The sequence below is a fragment of the Limulus polyphemus genome, unplaced genomic scaffold (genome assembly GCF_000517525.1).
Source record: "Limulus polyphemus unplaced genomic scaffold, Limulus_polyphemus-2.1.2 Scaffold4954, whole genome shotgun sequence".
NCBI classification, from domain to species: Eukaryota; Metazoa; Arthropoda; class Merostomata; order Xiphosura; family Limulidae; genus Limulus; species Limulus polyphemus.
In genome coordinates, this window is record NW_013670564.1 from 29,811 (window position 1) to 54,151 (window position 24,341).

Consider the following 24,341-nt stretch of genomic DNA (forward strand, 5'->3'; position numbering starts at 1 on the left):
CAATGAGACAAAAGCATATTACCAGAAACTGGAAGATACATTATTTGGAGAAGGCAGTTGAATACCGATCTCATAAGGTTAGACTGCATGATTATTTATTTGGAAAGGTGCTTGCTTATCCATTACATAACAATTTGTTCAAAGAAGTGGAATAACAGTGATTGTGATTAGTCCTAATAACTGCTTCAAAAGTCAGGACTGCCTTTGTAAATTATTACTCTTTGACTTCTGAATTTTGGCACACACTGTATCAGGCTGAAATATAGATAATCACCTTTTAGGATTAAGTAATTCAGTATAATATAGCAATACCAGAAAAATGTGTTATATTTTATTTTTATTGCTGCCTACATATAATTTGTTTCTTTGATTGTGAGGAATAAACACCAATAATTATTTTCTTCAAAATCATTGAATTAAAGGGCTTGTATTTTGATTGATAGTTGATTATAAAAATCTCTAGGTTAGTATTTAGATAAAATTCTGGAAGTAACCAAAATCACTATCTGTAAGATTATTTATTTTCACTTTATTTCACTGTATTATGTCACTTGAATGGTTAATAGTCATTGACCAAAGTTATTTTTAGTGCCATAAGATCGTAGTGTAGGTCTTGATAAAGAATTAGCCAGTAGAATCAAGAATCAGGGTAAAATGTTTTGAGTTTACTGATAAATTGTTTTTAAGTGTTTTCAATGAACATTTGGGTTTTCTGAAAGCAGGTTATTATTCTCAGTAAAAATTTAATGGATCAGGTAACAAATCAGAATTGCCAATTCTTTCTACAAGCTACCATCATAATATTTTTAGAAAAGGTAAGTTTATTTTTGATTTATGTATGTAACTTGAACTGTTTCTGCAGCTTCTTTACTCTTCACTTGTGAAGTGGATTTCTGTTGTTGAATCCCTGTATGATGAAAGACATCCAGATTTAACTGAAAAGGTTCACACCTGCCAGAGGTAAGAATTTTGTTAATTTGCTAAAAGCAAAATAAACCTTCCACCATGTTGAATAATCTGTATTCTTTTCTCTATGGTGCATATTTAAATATATATGTATGGGTAGAACACTTGACTTGAAGTAAGTACGTGATACATTCTCTCTTCATTTTAATATCAATACAAGTACTGATTGAGTGTTATCTGTGTAAACACCAACAACTGTATCATAGTAATGTCCTTTTTTTTTGCTGCTAATTTAATGTTACCCTGGTTTGAAAGTGTAATATGTCCTGTGTCTAGTACAGGTAATAGTCACCAGATTAGCTTTTTCTAACTACAAAGCATAATAAGCTGTATTACACTGTATTTTTAACGTAATGTACATCAAAACATATTTCTTTGTTTCTTTTGGTCTCATGATTGAGCTAACTAAAAAGATCTTTAAAATCAATTAAGATTCTCAACTTTTGATTTGACTTTAGCTCATCCATTACATTAACTCAAATTAATTGACATCTTGGTATACTTTTATTTATTTTTCGAGATAGAAAGATTGTTCAAAAGCTTGCTCTATCTTCTGTTTTATTCTATTTCTTTGGCTCTTAGGTGATTGTAGATTTAATAATGTTTTACTGAAACACAAGCTGTGATAATAAAGAAAAACAAAGTAAACTAATTATGATGAAGAAAGGCAACATATGGAAATAGGTTTTAGAACTTTTTGCATAAAATTTGCTGTATTATGAAGAAACTTCTCTTGAATATTTAGAGTAAGACTGATGTAGCAGACTTAACTGGTACTGTATAATACAGAGCATGTAATAACCATAAAAATAGTAATTAGTTATTCTGTCATATGTATAAATCTTTGTAATATTGTTCTCAGGAGTGTTGATTGTACCCAAGAAATATGATTATGTTACAAAATATTGAATATTTTTATATTGAATCATAAACCAAAAGTTTTGATTAACTTTTTAGTTGCAGTTACATTTTATGAGTACCACAGTACATGCATGGAAAGACCTGGAATTATAAACTTTACAGTGGACTTTGCTTATAATGTTCTACTCTATTTTACTCAGGGTGGTAACATTAAAGAAGAGTTTTATATGGTGGCTTCAGAAACTAAAAAGAAAACAGAAAGTTGCTTACTTGGAAAGTCTGGTTTGTTTGTTTTTTCTTACATTCAGATATATTTAACTGTAATTCTCAAAGAATGTACTTCTGTTTGTTTCCTCCTAATTACGTTAGTCTTTATATTATGATTGGTTGATGTGTAAATGTATATTTAAGTATGTCACGTTTTTGACATTGTTTTAGCTATTAAGCACTTATGTCACAACATAACTCTGTAATTTTAATAATTTTGCAGTTCTCATATTTCCATTGCAGGTGATAAAACAGCAAAGAATGCATCATCTATGTGAAGTATGGAATTTGTGGTATAGAAAGACTTTGTCATCCTTACTGGAAAATTCAGACAAGGTCAGCTTCTGTTTTATGTTATCATGTACATATATAGCCTAGTACTCATTTTGTATTATCATATATAAAATGTATTATCTACTTCTAGATTATCATGTATAGGTCCTAGTATTTTGTATTCTAATGTATGGACCAAATTATCTACTGTGGTATTAAAAGCATACTTAGTGTTTCTTGTGTACATGTGTGTGTAATTTTGACAATAGAATACTGGTCAGGAATATGGCTGAATTCCTTTTGCTGTAGCTATCAGTTATTCTGGGTTATTCCTCTATATTGTCATGTGTACTTTCTTGTAGGAAAGATTGCTTTATAATAAACACACTGTGTAAAAGAGTACAGTAATATTTTCTACTAGCAGGACAAATAATGCCTTGAGGATGTATTCTCCCATGTTTTTCTGTTGGAATGACCATTAGTGATATTGATGCATGACATTGAGAGAAGTAGGGCTCATAAAAAAATTATCTCTATAGGTGTGGAAGATAAGTTAGCTAATTGGATAGAAGAGTGGTTGGATGAAAGGATGCAGATGGTTGTTATAAAGGGAGTTCAGTCAAACTGGAATGATGTTACAAGTGGGGTACCTCAGGGCTCAGTCTTAGGACCTTTGCTCTTTTTGATTTAAATCAACAACATAATATATAGATGAATGAAAGGTCAATAAATTACTTAAATTTGCTAATGATATTAAGGTCTTGGGTGTAGCTGGCTGATAAGAGGATGCTGCTGCTTTACAAATGAATTTAGATCATTCAGTAAGTTTGGCACATAAATGGCAGATAGGTTTTAATCATAATAAATGCAAGATAATGCATGTTGGTTATCATCATTTGAATTATAAGTATAATTTGGATGGAAATAACCTTAACAGTGTCATGAAAGAAAAGGATTTTGGTGTAATGATTGATCAGTCTCTTAAACCATGCAAACATTGTGCTGTTGCTAGTGGCAAGGCAAACAGGATTTTATATTATTCTAGTAAAAGTTCTTTGCTCAGGTTAGTAGGTTGATATGTTCTATATGACTGTGTCAGTATGTGTATATTCTGAAACTATCTTAGCATCCTGCAGGTGGACATAGTCTTTAACTTGGAGATTTTTTTGGTTTATGTGAATGAATTGCAGCTTTCTGTTTCAGTTTTGGCATATATTATGACTTGCCTATTGTAATTTTAATGACGGGGTGCAAGGGGACTGTGAAACCTTGTAAATGTAGTGAATGTCGGTATGATTTAAAGAAATTTATAAATAAGCATAAAGTAAATAAATAATGTGAGATAACCTAGCATAGTGCATAAAATTTATTATGAAAGTAAAAATATTTTCTGTTATATCACCAACATTTTAAATTAACAACAAACCTCCTTAGTCAGCAGAGACTCTAACTTAAGAAATCAACAAATATTTTTCCAGTTTTTGTTGTTTATACATTTCATTTTATACTTTCAGTATGAAGACTAACAACAATATTCGGTTATACTTTTGTTGCTAAGCATCATGACATAAAGCTGTTGTTGGAATGCATTGTTACCAAAGCACACTGGCTTTTCTATATATTAGAAGTTGTTAATTTAACTGATATACTACAGGGTATACTATGGGGTGGTATTACTTGCCTCATCATTTTTAACAGGTAATACATCTATAATAAAAGAGCATGTCTGTCTGTCTATGATTTCTATTTGTAATATAAGAAACCACTTTTTTTCTACGTGTTTTTTCACTAGCTTGCCTCATTAAAAAAATGTGTATGCGCATTTGGATATGTAATAATACCCAGATGCACACCCTCATGATCCTCTTAATATGAGTGCAAAAGTTTAGGTTTCTAGGTTGTTTCCTCTTGTAGCTATGGCTGTCACACACACACACACACACACACACAAGCTCTTTTATTATTATTATAGATCTACAGAAAGATTGAATAAAAGTCTAAAGAGGTTATAATTTCATTGTATAGGTTACTGGTTAGGCCACAGATGAAGTATTGTATTCAGTCTTGGGCTATTTATCTTAGGAAGGAAATGGAGTTTTTGTAAATGGTTCAGAGGAGGGCTACTAGAATGGTGCCTGGGATGGGGGTTTTGTCATATGAGGAAAGATTAAGATCTTTGAAAATGTTTTATCTTGAAAAGAATAAGAATTAGAGGGGATTTGATGGAGGTGTTTAAGATTGTAAAGGGAATTGATAGTGTTGATGTATCATCTTTTTTTTTGGTACTTAATGGCAAAAATAGTTAGACTATGGGACACAAATACAAATTTTTGCAGTTTAGGAGTCATCTTCACCTAAGACAGTTTTATTTTTCTAAGAGGGTGGTTAGCCTCCGGAATGGGTTTCCTTCAGATGTTGTGGAGGCAGTAAATTAAGTGAGTTTAAAGCATGATAACTATATGAATGATAAGGGCTGGCTTCAAGATCTTTTAAATTTTTATAATAGTTTAGTTTAGAGAATGGGACAGCCAAAATGGACCAACAGGTCTTTTGTTGTCCCTAAACATTATGTTATGTTATAAAATATTGCATATAATGCTGTGGTCTCTTAGTTTGAAACAAGTCAAATTTAGTTTTAAAAGTGAAATTGACAAATTACAAGACTTAAGCCAGTGAAGTACTATAATCCAATGCTCTCATTTGCCTTTGATCATTTTTTGAAATAAAGTTTACTTTTTACTTTATCTTTAGATTATTTTTGGTATATTTTTGTTTTTTAAACATAGTCAGTCAGTCAGAGAATATTGCAGTACTGTTCTTAAGTGTAAGGTTATCAGTACACCTGAGAAAACCACATTACTGTATGTGATCATATGTAGGCTCTATCTATTTTGTCTTATCATATTTAGACTAATAGTGAACATTTCTTAATGCATGTCTGACTATCAATTTATTATTTAGATTTTTTTCTGGAAAATACAGTGTTATTGAGGTTGATTAAATATGTATAATACTACACCTTATCTAGATGTCATTATTGGGTTTTAGTGTAGTGAACTTCATTATCAGATTGTAATATGAAATAATTTTTCTATACTCTTTAAAGTGTGTTATAGTTTACTCATTTATATTTTTGCTTGATGATTACATATACAGATGCTCTCTAAAGCTTAACACATAAAAACATATATGTGCATTTGTAATCATAAATTACTTTGTTTATATTTAAAACAAAAATCTTAATAATCTATTTGTATAAAAATATTTCCAAAGACATAAAGAACACAAAAATCATTTATTCTGAGTAAAAGATCCTCTCTTTTTTGTCATCTCTATGTTACAATATACTTATTATCTAGTTTATTGGATAGGTTTTATATATAGAAACGTGATGAAACTGCAACAAATTATTGCACTTAATGAATTTATTAACACTAAAGCAAAAAAAAGTTGATATTCTTTTGGGTTATTGAACAGGATAAAGCCAACAGTCACTTTAAGATTGTGCTGAAGAAGGTGACTTTAAGTTTTTGGAAGAATACGCTGAAAAACTTCTTTGACCAGAAAAGAAAAAATCATATTGCTATATTGCACAGACATTCTCAATTATTGGTTCACTCTATGTGGAAATTTAAAAAGGTGTGACTTCATTATAACTTTTTTATTGGATTAAATTGTCATTCTATGTTATAAAATGAGAAAAAAAAAATGAAAACAATACTTGATTAAACCTGATTTGTAATCCTCAAGGAAGTTAGTTACTTCTCTCTCTCCATCCATTTTTGCTTTAGTTACTGTTAGCTATTGGTAAAAATTATTTTTTGGGGGGGATTCTGAGGCTTACAAAGGTCCACAGTACCGTAGTAAAAATGATAGGCCTATAGAATCATGTTCAGCTTCATTTAGATACTATAGTCTAATAATAATAGAATTGAACCTTTGGCTGCTTGAAATGAGGAAGAAGAAGATGATAAATAGGCTTACACAGTGGAGGGATCTCGTTAAATATGCTGATAAATTTATGTATAGTAGGAAGTATAGAAAGTGTGAGACTGTGATTGGCTTGGGCTGGTTGACTTAGAGATAGAAAAAGACATTGAATTTTGTAAATGCTCTCCAAGGCTACATGGGAATGCAGTACTTAGCATGATCCAATTCTTAAATGAAAGAGGTAGGCTTGATGAGGTGAATTGTATGGTATAGATTGGCTTCATGTAATCAGGCAAGACTGCAGGATGTTTGGGAAAGTTCTAAAGAATTTTATTAGTGATAGTTTAACCTAAATTTGCATAATTTGGGAAATTGGGAATAAGTAAATTTATAAGATAACTATGGCCAAGAGGTTGAGAAAAAAATATTTAGGGCATAACAAATAATTGTTTTAAAGATAACATACAGAGAGCAAGGGGCCATTTGGTCCTTTAAAGCTATCTTTCAGATTTAAAAAATGAGTGCAGTAGATTCAAGAAGAAGGTTAATTGATGTGATTGTACTATTAGAATTATGGAAAATAATGAGCGAGTTCATAGTTCAAGTTGTAATAGAAGACCATGACATAATAGGATTTAGTAAATGTTAATTGGATTTGGAGAACATTGATAATAGGAATTATTTTGATATTCTAACTTATAAGTTACTTAATACTGACAATATTTTTAAAAAGGTAGTGGAGTGGTTCTTTGTGTAAGAAATTAACTGAAACCTGTTAATACTGACTTATTGGAAACAAGTCATAGGTGATCTACTACAAAATTTTGCCTTATAGGGATAGGTTAAGATCTCTTACAGTATTTTCTCTTGAGAAAGGGAGGGTATGAGGTGAACTTATTAAAATTGAAAGAATTATGTGTGGGAGATCAATAGGATAAAGGTTTCTGATTTCTGTGATGAGAAGGTACAAGTTTAAGATTTGGAAAAGACAGGCTGGAGATCAATAGAATAAAGGCCTCTGATTTCTGTGATGAGAAGGTACAAGTTTAAGATTTGGAAAAGACAGGCTAGATTCCAGATAAAAGATAATTTTGTTTTTATAACATGGTGATTGTCATGGAATTACTTGTCATCAGCAGCAAGAAATGGAAGCTAGAATTTTATAATAATTTTTCTAAAAAATAATGACTGGTTTTTTTAATTTTTACTTTTCTTAAGTGCAACCTTTTAAGTGCCAAATGATCTCTTGGTGTCAACATTTTATAAACCTCTTAAATTAAAATCTACAAAATAGATCAAACATTAACATTGTTGCTCTGATTAAGAAAAAAAACAAGTTTTTGATTGATGCTAAATGAACTTTTAAATACCAAATAGAATTTTAAGAAATTACATAAATGTATGAATTTGTAGTTTCCCATATTTTCAGGAAACTTTATGTAAATATTATACAGTATAATCATATTATTGATATTCTGTGGTACATAAAAATTTATTCCAATATACTATTATTATAAAATATGAAATTCTGAAGAATTATTTCTTCTTTTAAAGTCAGTATCCAAAAATTTGAATCATTGTAAAGTTTTTAACTTAATTGATACATTTTGTTTAGGCTTATTGTAACTCTGTTGAAAAACTTGTATATTTACAAGATATTTAATTATTTGCTGCCTTTCCTGTTATTAAAACTGTGTGATAGTGAAAGGTAGTAAGTAAAATATTCTGAAGATCAACTGTTAATGAAAAGGTTAATGTAGTTAACTCTTTTCATTAGTTTAATTAATTTAAAGTTAATATTGTTCTCTATCAGGTAACAACTGCTTCCAAAAGAAAAACTCAGTTGTGTGTCAAAGCATATTTTCATTATCACTTCCATCTTCAGTTGAAAATGCTAGGTTTATGGAAGCTATTTATGTGGAAAAGAGCCCAGCTGAAGAAAGTTGCAGAAATTAATATAATAAACTGTTTGAGAAAAACTGGAAGGTAAAGTACTCGTATATGCTCAGTTATTGTATCTTAACATGTTGCTTACATTCTTCCTTGAAAACTGTTTTAATATTATAATTGCTACATTTAGGATTTTTTTTTTTAAATCATTGGCATTAATCTCCTTTATGATGAGAATATTTAATATGTACTTTGTTTTTATATTGCTTACCGTATTTTTCGGAATATAAGATGCACCCTTATTTTGAAGACAAAGTTTTGGGGAAAAAGCTACAGTCGCATTTGAAAGATTTTTATTGAAAAAAATCCAATTTGATACTGTAAAAATTAATATATATTGTTCTAAACACAAAAGAGCTCAAAACATCAAAATAAGAAAATACTGTAAATCAAAAAAAGAGTTACTGTTATTTAGTTTGGTTCAAAACCTACAAAATATTCATTGCTTTCACTGTAATTTATATTTTTATTATTTAGGGAGCTTTATAAATAGTTATGTTTTTAAAAGAAAAAAACTACTATTGTTATAGATAACATATTCAGTTGAACTAAACTATGCATGCCTATTTAAATATATTTACACATGGCTTGTGTATATCGTATATATACATATATATTATTCATACCTTCGGTGTATAGGACGCAAGCAGATTTTGACCTCAAATTTTGGCGTAACAAAGTGCGTCTTATACATCGAAAAATACGGTAGTTAATTCCTCATCTTATCTCTCTCTGTGTTTTAGCTGATTAACAATTATTTGAATATTTCAGTGTTGTAAAATTTCTGATTTAGTACATTTGGATTGTATTTCTTATTTTTCTATTTCTTTAATTTTTTCTTTAATTTAAGTTGATAAAAAAGTTACAAAACGATCATTAAAATCTTAATTGGACATAACATGGTAAAACTAATTGAATGTTCTAAACATCTAGTTTTCAATAAACTTGATCTTTTGCTGTTTTCTTCCTAATATAAAATATATTACATATAATTAGCATCACTATCATAAGGTATTAAAATTGATAAAATACAGTCTAACATGTCATTCTCTTCTGTGAGATATGTATATATGTAGAAAGATACAGGAATATTTTTTAAAACTTCATATTTTGTATTTTTCTTTTGGTTTCTTACTTTATACTTGAAGATGGGCTATTTACACATGGAAGAGGAATGGACAGCTTCAACAAGAAGAAGATTACAAAAACCTTGTAACCCTTCAGTGCAGAAATTTTCACTTATTGCATCATAATTTGATTAAATGGATTATGTTGGTTAAACATAAAAAGTATAAGAAAATCAAAAGTGAAGAATATGTAAAAAAAAACATAGTTTGTTTAAAAAGAGGTATGAAGATATTTCTACAGAATAAAAGATGTTTTAAGTTATACAGTTTACCAGTACCTCGAAAGTACTTTCAATGTAACGTGTAATCATAAAAGATTAAGATTTTGGTATTTCAATAACTTTAAAGTCCAATTTATTTTTCATTCTTGATTGTAAGAAAGACCAAATTACTGTTATAGTTATGCTTGAAGTCAAACACCTAACAATATAACCTTCAACAAATAAATAAAATCGTTATTATCTGTCTTTTGAACGTGAGATTCCTATTATACAAGAAAAAATGTAATAACTTTACATGTTTCATCTTTGGCATGACCAAAAACATTTATAATATGTTCAAGTTGATATAATATTTTTTTTATTTTATATTCATTAGAATATATAATTTTTCTATGGCTATATTAACATTTGTATGATAAAAAGTTTAAATAATTTTCTTTTGTTAATGAAAAATACAATTATATTTCCTGACCTAATACTTTTTTTTAACTTTATCAAAAATATCTGATTAAGTATTACAATTCATGTTTTTTTCATGTGTAATTCCAATAAGTATAAAATTAAAATTTTTCTCAACATATAGTGCAAGTCTGACTAAAACGTAGTACATTTGAAGGGAGTGCACTGTATTAATGAAATATAAATTTTAATATTGCTATTTCAATATGCTCATAATAACCTTTTAGGAAAAATATTTTTTTTCTGTTACATATATTTAGGGTTCGGGATGGCCAAGTGATTAGGAGCTCGACTCACAATCTGCGGGTCGCTGGTTCGAATCCCTGTCCCACTAAACATGCTTGCTCTTTCAGCCATGGGGGCATTATAATGTGATGGTCAATCCCACTATTCATTGGTAAAAGAGTAGCTCAAGAGTTGGTGGTGGGTGATGATACTAGCTTCCTTACTTCTAGTCTTATACTGCTAAATTATGGATGGCTAGAGCAGATAGCCATCATGTAGCTTTGCTCAAATTCAAAATAAACAAACAATCCATATATTTATTACATTTTTTGTAACACCTTTTAGAATTAATATATCTTGATTTTGATTTCTGCTTGTGTATAGCATTGTTAAAAAGAATATTCAGTTTCTGGAGTGGCCGCTCCAAATCTGTTGTATTGGACAAACAACAAACTGTGTGTGCTAAGAAGCATCATAATGTAGTTGTGAAAAAGAGAACATTTTTTAGGTGGAAAGTCTTCTACTGCATACAGTTACACTGCAGGGTAAGATTTTAAAATTCCTTATTTATATATAATAAAAAACAAACTTGAATGTAGCCAGTTTGAACTGTGTTTTACATGTAATAGTTTTGTATTCTCTGATAAAGCATTGAGATTATAAAGTAATAACTGTTTTAAAATTATGTAATATTCATTTTTTCCTGTGGTATATTCAGGAGAACTCAATTGATGTTCATGCTATCACATTGGTCCACTACATAAATGGTGATTTGTTCAACTTATCAATTACAGAGTATTACTAAAACTCTTACTTAACTGAGTCAACATTATACAGAGTAACAAGACTGGAAGCAAATGTAGAACAAATTGCACAATCTTTATTTTATGCTAAGCATAAACACCTTGAGTATACTTGCTGTTCTTGTGCCACATGATTGCTCTAGATTGCTCTTCTCTGATGGTTTTGGTCAAGATTTAGTTCTAGACTGTCTTCCTTAAATGCCAGGTTCCTTAGTTTTCAAGAAACCTCCCACTTACCCAGAATTACCTACAATACCACAAAACTGGTCATTGTCATTACAACATAGGTGAAGCTATAACCTATAAATATTGCCTGAAAACCCACAGAAAAACACTGTTGTAGGCATCCTTACACAACTCTGCAGTAAGCAGTGTTCTCCCCACATGGTAATAGGTTTTACATACTTCAAGAACAACACAGGAACAAAGTTATCTACATGGAGATAAAAACACATGGTATATTCATATATCACACTCATATAGCATTAGAATTATCTGCCTTATTCCCATTTTAATAAAACAGATTTATTTTGCTGGTCTTATTCCAACTATTCAAGGAAGAGTTTCTTACTAATTTTAGTTCTGAAATTATAATATGATGTTCACTTGTAGTCCACAAAAGATATGGTTTGACATGGCCAAACTGAAAAGAAATGTTTCTTTTCTGAAACCTACCTAACAGCATGTGATGTTCGGAATATCAAAAGTTGCTTGAAGTTTTAAATCTTGAATTGTCATAAACCAAGGATTTACATTACGTCTCTATAAAGAGAAAATAGTTTTGTGAGCTTAGTAGCCATTTGTCCGATAAATATTTTCATTAACCCTTTATCATCCCTGGAAGGTTTTTTTTCCATTGCCATAATTGGAGTAAATGTACAAGTGGAGATGAGAAAGGGTTAAGTAGAAGGAAGATGCTTTAATATGTTTCTGATTACTAGTAATTCTTAATATTTTTTATTTATGTTACATAATTCAACTTAAAAAGCAGGGTAATGAACTGAATTCTGTTTCCATTGGAAATAAAGACTAAAATATACTTTAGATGCATTTTCAATGATCTGAAGTCCTTCCAACATGACATCATTATGTATTTCTAACAACAATGCACTAACACAAGGAGGGTTAGCAATTCAGTATTTATTTGTGAGAACATAAAAAGAGCATAGCTTACTAACAAAAACAGTTTTGTTGCTTTATCTTTTGTTTGCCACATTATCGAGATCCTCAATGTTGAAACACGATTTTTGGTAGTTGCCACATGCCAAGGAACACTTCGTGGCATGTTTGAAGAAAGAAAATCGCATTTTCACACATGATCCGTTACATCTACATTGTATCCCATTGTATTGATAGCTAGTAGTAAGTCAGTCATGGAAGGTAATAGTTTACTGTCTCTCACTCTCTCTTCAACCCCAGTCATGGGGACTTATGTGAAAATAACTGCCCTTCCCAAAGTTCCACTCTTGGACCTGAAATATATTTAGTTGCATTTGATGTAGGAGGAAGTTTCTCGGGTTGAACTAAAGTTGATGGCTTTGCATCTTTCAACACAAACATCTCATGCTAGAAGTTATCCAGAGTTGAACCATCATTTTCACTGTAGAATTCTTCCTGGATTAATACTGCTTCAACTGGAAGCATTGGTTTTCAAAATAAATAATGGATTCTTCTCTGACTTTTGTGTTTGTGGAAAGCTACATGCAATGTACTTAAAACTGCTCTACTAACACCTTTATACCAAAACAGAAAAAGGGTCAGATACATTGTTGATAGCCACTTGGTTTTGATGGACTTAAAAACTTTAGGACATATTTGAATTTATAATTCACACTAGAACTCTAAAGGAAAGTGTACAAACATTATTGAGTTTCCTTGAAGAAATAAAACTTAAATCCTCCATGTACATAAAAGGCATACAAAAACATAAGAAAAAATATATAATCACGAATTTTGGACACAGAATACTTAAAACCTGCAGTACTGATTATGTTGAGTCAGAAGATCTTAAGAAAACTTTATCAGGAACACTTATTCATCAAATTTGGTTAAATTAATCATTTGTGAAAACATCACAACCAGAAGGTGTAAAAAACAAATCCAAGGAAACAAAATTGCCCCTGCCTACATCAAAGGCCTAGGGGAATAATTTTGACAAATGTTGATGATTTTAAATTGTTTTTGATATATATATATATATAATCTTCAAAAATTTTCCTCTTTTTAACCCTTCATTTGTGGCTTCTGTAAATCTGCCTACCACTCTAAGTGCAAAGTTTTGCAGCAGGCCATTCAAAATGTTGCTCATGGCAAAATGCTTGCATCATATGATGTCAACTGCAGTTGAAGAGTTAAAAAAGTTAACAAAAGGAAAATTTTTTATAGTGCACTGTGTGAATGTGGTACTAAATGTGAAACTAATTGCACAACTTCTTTATACATGTATAATTAAATTCAAGAATGACAACAGAACCTGTCATATTGAAACTTCTGTTATAGCAATATATGGTAGAAAGAGGGATCACAACACCACACTGATTGATATCAAATCACTTGACAGGGATCCAGCCACAAAAATGATTGAGTAGTTTTGCAATTTAATAACTGTCAAAAATATTCAGTACATTTGTTTTGGTAGTAACAAAAAGGTTCAAATATAAAATATATCTGGTTCAGTTTTATTGTTTAGTAACCTTTTCGAAACATAGTTGATTTATGGGTTTTGATTGTAAGTTCAAGGTTAGAATATATTTGATTCGGTTATTTTATTTTGTAACTGAAAAATCAAAGTACACCTAATCTGCTTTTTTATCATTTAGTAATAGAAAGGATAAAATGTACATGTATTATTTATTATGCATTTTTAAAATCATACTTTCTAATGTTTTACATCTAGCTTTTGAGAAGACGAAGTACAAATTTTGATATCATACAACATCAGAAAATATGTTGGGCTATGTGGAGAGAGGCCTATGTTGAAACAAAAGATTTGAAAAAAAAGAACAAAAATGCTCTCTGGTTTTGGAGTTTCAATCTAAAATACAAGGTTACTACAATATTTTGATATATATTCAATCATCCTTTGATCTTTAAAGTTGCAGCAAATGTGAATGAATTATTATAATTTATCTAAATACTGTTGAAATATTGCATCTTCCCATTTCTTGCTGTTGCAAGTTTGATAGTTAGTGTTATAATAATATACACAGTTATGTAACACTCCACAATGCCTGTGTGTATCATTACTTTTTAACTTTTTGAGAGGGTAATTTAAATGTCATAGCTTTTGATTTTATATTGTTTTTTGATCATTTAGTAACTTGATGATCCTAAATCAATCGAGTAAGTTTTATAACTTGAGTGACACCACTTACTGTAAAAAGGTGACACTCAATTTAAAAAAAAAATGAAAATTAGATTGTGTATAATGACTGCCAATTTCTTGAATAAAACAATCGTGTCATTAGTGATCTTTTCAAACTAGGACAGGATCAAACTTTGCATACATACTCCATGTAGTTTGCCGAAAAGCTTATTGGTGACCTATTTTGCAGAAGTTATTTATATGAGGATATACAGATCTAAACTAAAAATTCTTGTTAATTTAGAATGTCTAGGATTTTACATTAGTGGTAAACCATGGTATGTATTGTATATATATATAACTGTATGTGTGTGCGTGTGTGTTTTTAATAGTAAAAGTTTGTAAAAATATTCCAGAAATATTCTCACAGGGCTTTCATTTTTTCAACTTAATAGTCCATCATCAGAATTTATGTATCAGGTTTTGTATTTCAGTGTTTTCCTCATAAACTTATCTACTTCTAATGTAGGAAAAGATTTTTCGTTTCCCTCCTATAGAGCCTCGACCATTGGCAATTTTACTTCAATGAAAGACGAAAAAAAAAAAAATAGTTACGAAGAAGCCTTGATAATTCGACGTCAGCTTCTCCTTGAAGAAGGAGTGGTTTTCTTTCTCTCAGTCAGTTCATATGTCACACAGAAGATGCAAAGTCTTGCTTTGGGAAGAGAACTGCTGGTACATTTTGTCCTTTACATTTGTGTATTATCTTAGTAATTGACATGATATTTGTTTTATATTTTCAACTTGAAGATCATAAACATGTACCACCTGTCAAAATATCTAATAACACATTTCTGTATTTACCTGTTTAAAATGCTGATCACTTTCATTACATCTACTTGTAATTACTAATATATTAAGAAGCTATATATCAGTATTAACAGTTTTTTAACCCACCCACTTTCTGGTTACACTGAAATAATTTTTTTGTTTTAAGTGGTGCATGTGTCTAGTTAATTTTGTTCTACTTCTCAAATCATGGGTAAAACTGAGAGTTTGTTTCACATGTTACCTAGTCATACAATAGGTAAACCTATTACTCTTGTTTCACATATTATATTATCAGATCTTGGAGGGAGCTCTTCTTGTTTCACATCATATGGTTAAATCATAGGTTAACCTTTTTTTTTCTATTTCACATGTTACGTGAACAAATCATGTGTAAACCTATATACTTTTCATTTTATGTGTCTCATGGTCAAGTCATGGGTAATTCTTTTATTTAACCTTTCAGATATTACACTGTTAAATCACATGTTAACTTATTACATTTGTTTTCTGCTTTAAATTTTAAATGGCCAGATCATGGATAAACCTATTGTATTTATTTCACAGGATGCATTTTCTGATCATGTGAGAGCCACATTTAAACCTATTATTTTATTTTATATTACATATTCAGAGTCCAAAGATAAAAATTGTGAACAAGTATGCTCAGCTGTGGAAGTATAAAGTATTGTATCAGAAGTCAATCAGAAACCTGACTGCTGAGGAGGTTAAGCAAAGAGAAGGTAGACAGAGTTTCTGCAACTCAGTACAACCAAAAATGAGAAAGTAAGTCATGATTTTTACATTGGATTAACTTATCAGCATTTTCTGATGAATTAAGTATACTAGATGAGGGCACTTGTAAAGGAAGCAAAAAAGTGTTTAGAAGACAATGTTCCCATTCCTTGTTTCTTTCACTGTTAAATCTCAAATGACCTCATTAGATGTTAATTACATTGCATGGCATAATTAAGTACTTGTGTCTTTATCTTCAAAGCCAAACAAGTCTATTAAAGTAAGTGAAAATGTATCTATTTCAGTGTCATTTTTATCCCCTTTTTTGGGCAAAAAGTTTAAAACAAGATAGCCCTTGTATATCATCAGACAGTTTCGAGTTACAACACCAAAAATTACAGTAACTGAGCTAGTCAACTCTGGGTGATGAATGCTAACACACATACATAATGAATCATCTTAAATTTGTAGCAAAATATTTTTGTGTATAATTAAAAGCAATTGTGCTTTGTGAGTAGTTTTGCACTGAGATTAAATAATTATATATGTACTGTTTAATAAACATTAAAGTTTCTGTCTTTATTTATTGTCTGTATAATAAGAATTACAGAATATAGATGTCAATTTAAAGATTAAAATTATTAATTAATATACTGACACTAATACTGCATATAATGTAATACCTGTTTATGACAGTTTATCAACATTATTTAAAACATACAAGGAGTTATGATCATCTTGCTTGTTTATATTTATTTTGTTAATTTTATTGACACCTCTTTTATATGAAAATGTAACCTCCACTTTTGTAGAAGTGTAAAATATTATTAGTTCTTTGTTTTGTCATGATTATGTTTTTATTCTTTTTATAGACATTTGATTTTATTTCCTTTTCTTGTCATGTTGCTGACTCCTGTCAAAGGCATAATAGGTAAAGAAACAATCTCTAAGTAATAATTAGTTGACTGCAGTATTGAAAGTTTATAGGGCATGTCACAGATTGACCACTCATGCAAATGAAAATTGGCAAATTTACTGTCATTACATTAGCATTATAAATAACTTGTGTCTATTTCTCTAGTATCTTTACATCGTTATTTAAAACTATATAATTTTTATTGAATTCAGGCTTTCACCCTCTGTGGTAAATAAGTTTCAAAAACTCTTGCCAAACTCAACAAATATTCGATTGAAACCAAGGTTGCCTTCTTGTCTACACAGTGATGTACATGATCTGGAATTGCACTGGACGTAAGGAGATTTTGTATATATATTTTACCTGGATTATGTTCATAGACATAATTTTCACTTTTTTGTGACTGTCAGAATACCCTCATGCATACCCTGCTCCAGAAACTGTTCCCCATCCTCACTTTTGAAACGAAAGTTATACCACTGAATGTGTTATACTATTTAAAATTCATAATTTTAAAACAATATTTCAAAAAAGCAGCTAAGAAATTCATATTCTTTATACGTATATAAATATCTGAGTGACAGTGTTTTTAATTTATCTGTATTAAGAAAATAAACATTTATAATAGTGACAATACAGGATATCAAAGATAATAGCAAAGAGATTTAATCCATTTGGGCTTCTATTAGCAGATATAAAAGGAAAAAGCTTTTAGTGAGAATTTGTTACAGACCACCAGATGATACTAATAAAATTAGTGAGAAACTTTACAGTGAGATTAAGATTTCAGCTATTAATGAGGTAATCATTATGGATGATTTTAGTTTCAGGCATATAAATTGGGAAATGCTAGAGTCAAACCATGAGAGAGAAAGGTTTTTGGAAACTGTTTAAGCTGGTTTTCTTCACCAAATGATCAAAAAAACCTACTAGAAACAAAGCTATTTTTTATTTATTTTTAACTTCTAATACAGAAATTGGAGAACATTTGAGTGCAAGTGATCGTTGCTTCATTAGATTTGATGTTTTGCTGCATATGGAGATCAGAAATAATGATATTTTAGTTACAAATTTTAAAAAAGCAAATTTTGAAAGGATGCAACAAAAATTATCTGTTGTGAATTGGGCAACTAAGTTATTTGGAGACACTGATGTGGAAAATTTCTAAAGATAAATTTTTAAATATTCAAGATAAACTTATTCCTTATACAAAGAAAAGGGTGGCTGCAAGTAAAAACCAGGTTGGCTCACAAAGGGTATAAGAGACAAAATTAAAGAAAAGTTTCACAAATTTAAGAAATTTAAATTGACTGGTATGATGAGAAATTTAGAAGATTACAGAAGATAAAGAAAGTTGATCATATAGGAAATTAGGACATCAAAAACGATGTATGAAAAAACTTTAACTGAAAATGTATAAATTAATTGTAATGATTTATTTAAATACATTAAGGGTAAACAAAATGCTAGGATAGAGGTAGGACCCTTGAGGGATGATAAAGGAAGGCTTGTATCTGATGATTAATAGATGGCTGGGTTATTAAAATTTAAATTCTGCTTTTTCTTCAGTTTTTACTAATGAACATTTAAACAGTATTCTTCATCTTGAATAGTTGATATATGGAAACAAGATCAAACAAGATGATTGCATTAATTCTGAACTTGTTAAGAAAAACTTGGGAAGTTTAAAGAAGGATAAGGCTCCTGGACAAGATAATATTTCTCCACTGGTTTTGCAGGATATGTGAGCTACTTGCTGCTATTTTTTGCAAGTTCTTGAATAGTGGGTGCCAGAGGATTGGAAGTTAGCCAACGTCATTCCTCTTTTCAAGGGAAGCAGTAAAAATTGTCTTACATCATCTGTGAGAAAAGTTTTGGAAAGTCTGATAAAAGATGTTTTACAAAGTCATTTAACAAAGTTTAGAATTTTATTGGATAGTCAACATGGTTTCACTAATGGAAAATTTTGCCTTACAAATCTATTGACATTCTTTGAAAAAGTTACTGCTTATGTAGATGAGGGTAAGGGTGTAGAGTTGGTGTATTTTGATTTTCAATAAACCTTTGACAAGGTGCCACATAAAAGGCTTGTAAAATAACTATCTCTATAGGTAGCTGAATGGAATAAAGCAGAGGGTTGTTACAAATGGAGTTCAGTCAAACTGAATTAATATCACAAGTGGGGTACCTCAGGGCTCAGTCTTAGGACCTTTGCTCTTTTTTGATTTAAATCAACAATATACATATAGATGAAGGAATGGTCAATAAATTACTTAAGTGTGCTGTTGATATTAAGGTCTTGGGTGTTGCTAGCTGTGAAAAGGATGCTGCTGCTTTACAAATGGATTTAGATCATTTAGTGAGTTGGCATATGTGCTTTAATTATAATAAATGCAAGATAATGTATGTGGGTTATCATAATTGAATTATAAGTATAATTTGGATAGGAATAAACTTAACAGTGTCATAAAAGAAAGGAATCTTGGTGTAATGATCGATCAGTCTCTTATGCCATCCAAGCATTGTGCTGTTGCTAGTGGTAGGGCAAATAGGATTTTAGGTTGTATCTAGAGAAATAATGAATACAAGTCTAAAGAGGTTGTAGTTTCATTGTATAGGTCACTGGTTAGGCCACATTTGGAATGTTGTGTTCAGTCTCGGGTTCCTTACCTTAGGAAGGAAATTGGATGAGTAGAATGGTGCCTGGGATGGATAGGTTGTCATATGAGAAGAGCTTAAGATCTCTGAAATTGTTTTATCTTGAAAATAAGAAGAGTTAGGGGGATCTGATTGAGATGTTTAAAATTGTAAAGGAAATTGATGGTGTTAATGCAACATCTTTTTTTTTATACTTAATGGCAAAAATAGTAGGACTATGGGACACAAGTATAAATATTGGCATGGTTGGAGTCATATTCAGCTAAGACAGTTTTATTTTTCTAACAGGGTGGTTGGCCTTTAGAATAGGTTGCCTTTGTATGTTGTGGAGGCAGTAAATTTAAGTAAGTTTAAGAAAAAGCTTGGTAACTATATGAATGATAAGAGCTGGTTGAAGATTTTTTTTAATTTATTTATTTAATAGTTTAGTTTAGAGGATGGGACAGTCAAGATGGACCAGTAGGTCCATTGTCAGCCCTAAATATTATGTTATGTTGTGTTGAACTTAGGCCACAGTCTATTAAACATATTTCAGATATTTTTTTTATTATATTGCTTATTGTAGATATTTGTTAAAACAGAAAGCTAAATAAAATGTTTTTCATATTTTTCTCAGTTATATGTTACTGTGTTTTTATGACTGTCAATCTAAGTATTTTTATATTTGTTTAGTTGACAATAGTAAAATTAGTTCTTTTATCTGCAGCTGTCATGGAAATTCATATGAAAAAAGTAATACTGAAGACTTGTTCATCCAAAGAAAAAGTCCTAAACATTCACCTACTTTAACTCAGGTTAGAACAGCAGCAGCAATTGTATATGTGAAAAATAAATATATGCATGGTGTAAAACAGTTACTACTGATTAAATTATATATTTGAATGCTGAAAGTTCTGTATAAACACAGCATTTGGTTGTATGATGTACACATAAACTACATTAGCAAGAGGAAAGTAACCATAACTTAGCTAAACTTCATTTGTTAATGTGAAATAATATCCCCAAAGTGCAACATCTAAATATTCTATAACTACTCATTTTGTTCTAAGGAAATAATTAAAACATCTGCAGATTTAAGAATGTCACATTCAGATGCCACATTTCCTTGTTGTTTGATATTTAAATGCATAAATAAACCTGTAAAGAGCAAAGCTTGAATTTATATTCACTGATTTTTAGAACATTAATTCAGATGAGTTGACTGAGTTAAAGCAGAGCTTGGAAATGGTTAGGAAGAAATCACAGTACTACATGTCACAAAAGAACAGATTAAGGTAAAAAATCTACTTGTTATTCATATTTGAATTCAGTCAATCATATAAAAATACCTTCCTAAAAAAAGGGTTTCTTCAATTGTACTTTATTAGAAAGTAAAATTCTATCTCTATATTGACTAATTTTCTTCACAATATGTTTTCATAATTAGTCAGTGCAAAGAATAAAGTAACACTCATTTTGTTTCTCATGTGCTTTTTTTTTTAATTTTCTAGATAGATTAGTACTAGGAAACAAAATTTCCAATAGTATATCAAAAACTTTCGTTTGACATTATTTTCTAGATTATAAACAACAGAATTTTTAAGTCTCCCAGGGGGACAGCTGTAACTCTTTGAATTTACAATGCTAAAATCAGGGGTTCGATTCCCCTAGTGGACACAGCAAATAGCTCGAAGTGGCTTTGCTATAAGTAAACACACAGAACTGTTAAATTTTAAAAAATGTTTGTCAATCACAATATAAAAGTGTGACTGTTATAAAAACATTTAAAACAATAAAAATATGCACAACACCAGGAAAGTGTATGTAAATTAAAAATATAACCTTGAATAAGTTTTAATAAAACATAAAGAAGAAGCAATAAGCAAAAGGCAAGAATTATAATATTTGTTTTAGATGTCTTTCTTAGTTTTATGTTCAGCTTTTGTAATGTTTATCAGTAAGTTTTTAGATTCTTAATACATGCACAACCTGGTGTTGTAAATACTTATTTTATTATCAGTTTATAAGTAAATTTTCAGTCCTTTTGAATATGATATTTTTCTCAAGTTTATGCTAAAGATTGCTTGATACTAGGCAGTAATTTAAATGATCAAGATTCTTTTTTACAGATATCTTGAGGACATACAGAAAGAGCTATTGAACTGGTTACTGCTAAACAAGTGTAGTGAAGAAACCAATCAGGACATGATATCAAGTGTTCAAGAGGAACTGATACAGGTAGAGACTACATGTATAAAGCTACTCAAGTTCAAATATTTGTATCTTCTTTTCTTCAGCCTAAAATCCATCATTAGAAATTCTATTTTAAACATGATTAAACAATAAAGGCAGGATTATAATTTTTGTAAATTATTATATAATACTTATTTTGAAGTGAAGGAATATGGGCTTTATGGAAAAAATTAAATATATGTTAAAAAGTATTCTATTTCTGCATATAAAATAAAGGTAAAAAATTGTTGACTCCTAACATTTAACAAAAAATATATATATATATATATATATATTCAATAATTCCCTTAATATCTTTCTAATTGATGAGATTAGAGGCCAGCTTCAACATCTAAATATCACTGACACTATACAAGATATTTAAATCACTACTAGTGTGTTTGGTTTAGTAGTACTTAGTGCTTTATGATCCTTCAAAATTTGTTGAAAAATGGATTGTTGGGCTTGAAAATTTTACCTAACATAATCAGTACTTTAATTCAAAAAATAATAAAAGACTTTAAGTAATATTCTGCTTTCATTCACTAACAAAATGATGTTACTTCATTTTCTAAGCTAGAAGTACTTCACAGTTACTCAGTAATATCAAAAACATGGTCAAAGGTTTCTAACTGTTGTGAAAGTTTTTTTAGAAATCTTCTTTTGAATAAATTACCATACTACAAGTTCAAAAAAACAACTAAAAAAGTGGCAAAACAATAATTTGGTTTACAGTCAGTATATAAAACTAGTTAGACCTTCATTCAACTGTCAGATATTTTCTCATGAGTCAAACTACATAGTATTTCCATTTTTGTTATGAAAAACGAAAGCTGCTGTTATATGTAACAAAAGCATTTAAATTGATTGTTAGTACAAGCTGTGTTTCTTTATTAGCACACTCAATCATTAATTTTAGACTTATTTAGTTAGCCATTGTTCTTCTACAAGGACTAGACCTTTTTTAGAGGCCAGTTAGATACTTTATTGTTGAAACAATCAAGGCAGATTACTAGTTATCATTAAATTTCAAATTCAGCAACTAAATGTTCTTTAGAGACATTAGAAGTTGCATTATGATGACAATAAAGATCCTAGTTTGAAAGTTTAGAAACTATTAATTGTGTATCATGATTCATATGGTGGGAATATTTTGAATTAATTTCTTCCATTGCATAATGTAAAATGTCATTGTTAAATGTATCATCTAACTTAGTATTTACATGCAATTAGTTTTCTTCCTATCTATAATTCTAACATTACATACATACAGTATTGTGTGTGTATATATATATTCAATCCTGCCCTTTTTTACATTGTGATTAATATCTCCTGAGTATTCTGAAACCTCTTCCACTACCCACTAAAAGAGAATTCAGAGAGTACGTGTATTAGAGGAGATAAACTTAACAATTTTGTTTCTGACACTAACCACCTTATTGTAGAATTATCTTTCGAAAGTTCAAAATTTATCAACAATGTATTTTAAAAAAATTGACAATTAACAATTTAAGGACAAAATTTTTGGAACTACAGTCCTCCAGAGGTTGAAGTGTACTTATCATAAATAAAGACCAAAATAATCTTGAAGATGAAATCATTTTATACCAAATTTAAAATTATCGGAGCTAATGTTCCCAATGTTCTTAGACAATTCCAAGTCGACACACCTGGTGTCTTCATGAGCAATTAAGAATATCAATACTCTAGCTGTGGAAAATCTAGAACGGTTCAACATGTTACAGTGTTTTTTTTTTTTATAAAAACTGTACTATAAATGTCTGTTTGTGCTCTACATTAAAAAGGTATTGAGCACTAAAAAAGAGAAGTCAATGATGAACTATTAGCTGGATGGATATTAATGTTAAGATTCTGAATGAGAAAGGGGAAAACTAATTTGACTGAATCAGTAACACTCTGTGTGTTAGTCAACTTCAGTTCATATTTATACAACCATTAAATATGAATATGTCCACTATCAAACATATGCAATACAGAAGGTTGTTTAAAGCTATTATGGTTCATAGATTAAAATATATTAGTATCTCAATAGGCCATCATATTTACTTGCCAAGCAAGGTCAAGCATTTTTTTTATTGAACAGCATTCTGATTTACATATATTTCAGATTCAGGATGAAACTGGTCAAATTCATCAGCATCTGAGTCATACAAAATCAAAGCTCTTGAAGCTGAGGAGTACTTTGAACAAGTTACAAGGATATCTCAGATTGTTCTAGATCTAAAATGGTTAACTTCAGATGAAAAACAGCATTATTTTGACTGATTTTTCCTGTAATGATTACCACCTGATATTTAACTTTATTTACCAGCCGTAAGGATAGTGAATGTCTCAATTGTTATTGTGTATTTTTTATAAGTACAGAAACAATATTTATTTGTTATATATTGGATCTTCTGAACCAATACTAATAGCTAAAAGTATATCTTCTGTAACAGTAAGTGAACCAAGTCATTTATTCCACATATCTTAAAATAACAGTATATCTTCTATACCACTTTCAGTCAAACACTAGCATGTCTTCAATACCAGTTAACATAAGGCAGCTGTTTTGTTTTTTATATAAATATTAATAAATAGAAGACC

General features: G+C 29.8%; 2 protein-coding genes across 2 annotated transcripts; both read left to right on the forward strand.

Annotated features, from left to right (window-relative positions):
* LOC111088994 lies at positions 1-8,287 on the forward strand. Its single transcript, XM_022400517.1, has 6 exons — positions 1-77; positions 863-960; positions 2,028-2,109; positions 2,338-2,430; positions 5,845-6,006; positions 8,111-8,287. Exons 1-6 carry the CDS (start codon positions 3-5, stop codon positions 8,285-8,287), a joined length of 687 nt encoding a protein of 228 aa, XP_022256225.1. The 5' UTR covers positions 1-2.
* On the forward strand, positions 5,993-24,341 carry LOC111088993. Its single transcript, XM_022400516.1, has 12 exons — positions 5,993-6,006; positions 8,111-8,283; positions 9,396-9,595; positions 10,664-10,824; positions 13,979-14,128; positions 14,944-15,121; positions 15,849-16,000; positions 17,078-17,200; positions 20,230-20,317; positions 20,703-20,797; positions 21,632-21,740; positions 23,863-24,341. Exons 6-12 carry the CDS (start codon positions 14,972-14,974, stop codon positions 23,971-23,973), a joined length of 828 nt encoding a protein of 275 aa, XP_022256224.1. The 5' UTR covers positions 5,993-6,006; positions 8,111-8,283; positions 9,396-9,595; positions 10,664-10,824; positions 13,979-14,128; positions 14,944-14,971; the 3' UTR covers positions 23,974-24,341.

Coding starts and splice junctions, on each gene's coding strand:
- LOC111088994 (XM_022400517.1), top strand. CDS start 3: ATGAGACAAAAGCATATTACCAGAAACTGGAAGATACATTATTTGGAG. Junction 961..2,027: donor AAGGTTCACACCTGCCAGAG/GTAAGAATTTTG, acceptor TATTTTACTCAG/GGTGGTAACATTAAAGAAGA. Junction 2,431..5,844: donor TACTGGAAAATTCAGACAAG/GTCAGCTTCTGT, acceptor GTTATTGAACAG/GATAAAGCCAACAGTCACTT.
- LOC111088993 (XM_022400516.1), top strand. CDS start 14,972: ATGAAAGACGAAAAAAAAAAAAATAGTTACGAAGAAGCCTTGATAATT. Junction 16,001..17,077: donor GTACAACCAAAAATGAGAAA/GTAAGTCATGAT, acceptor TATTGAATTCAG/GCTTTCACCCTCTGTGGTAA. Junction 20,318..20,702: donor ATTCACCTACTTTAACTCAG/GTTAGAACAGCA, acceptor ACTGATTTTTAG/AACATTAATTCAGATGAGTT.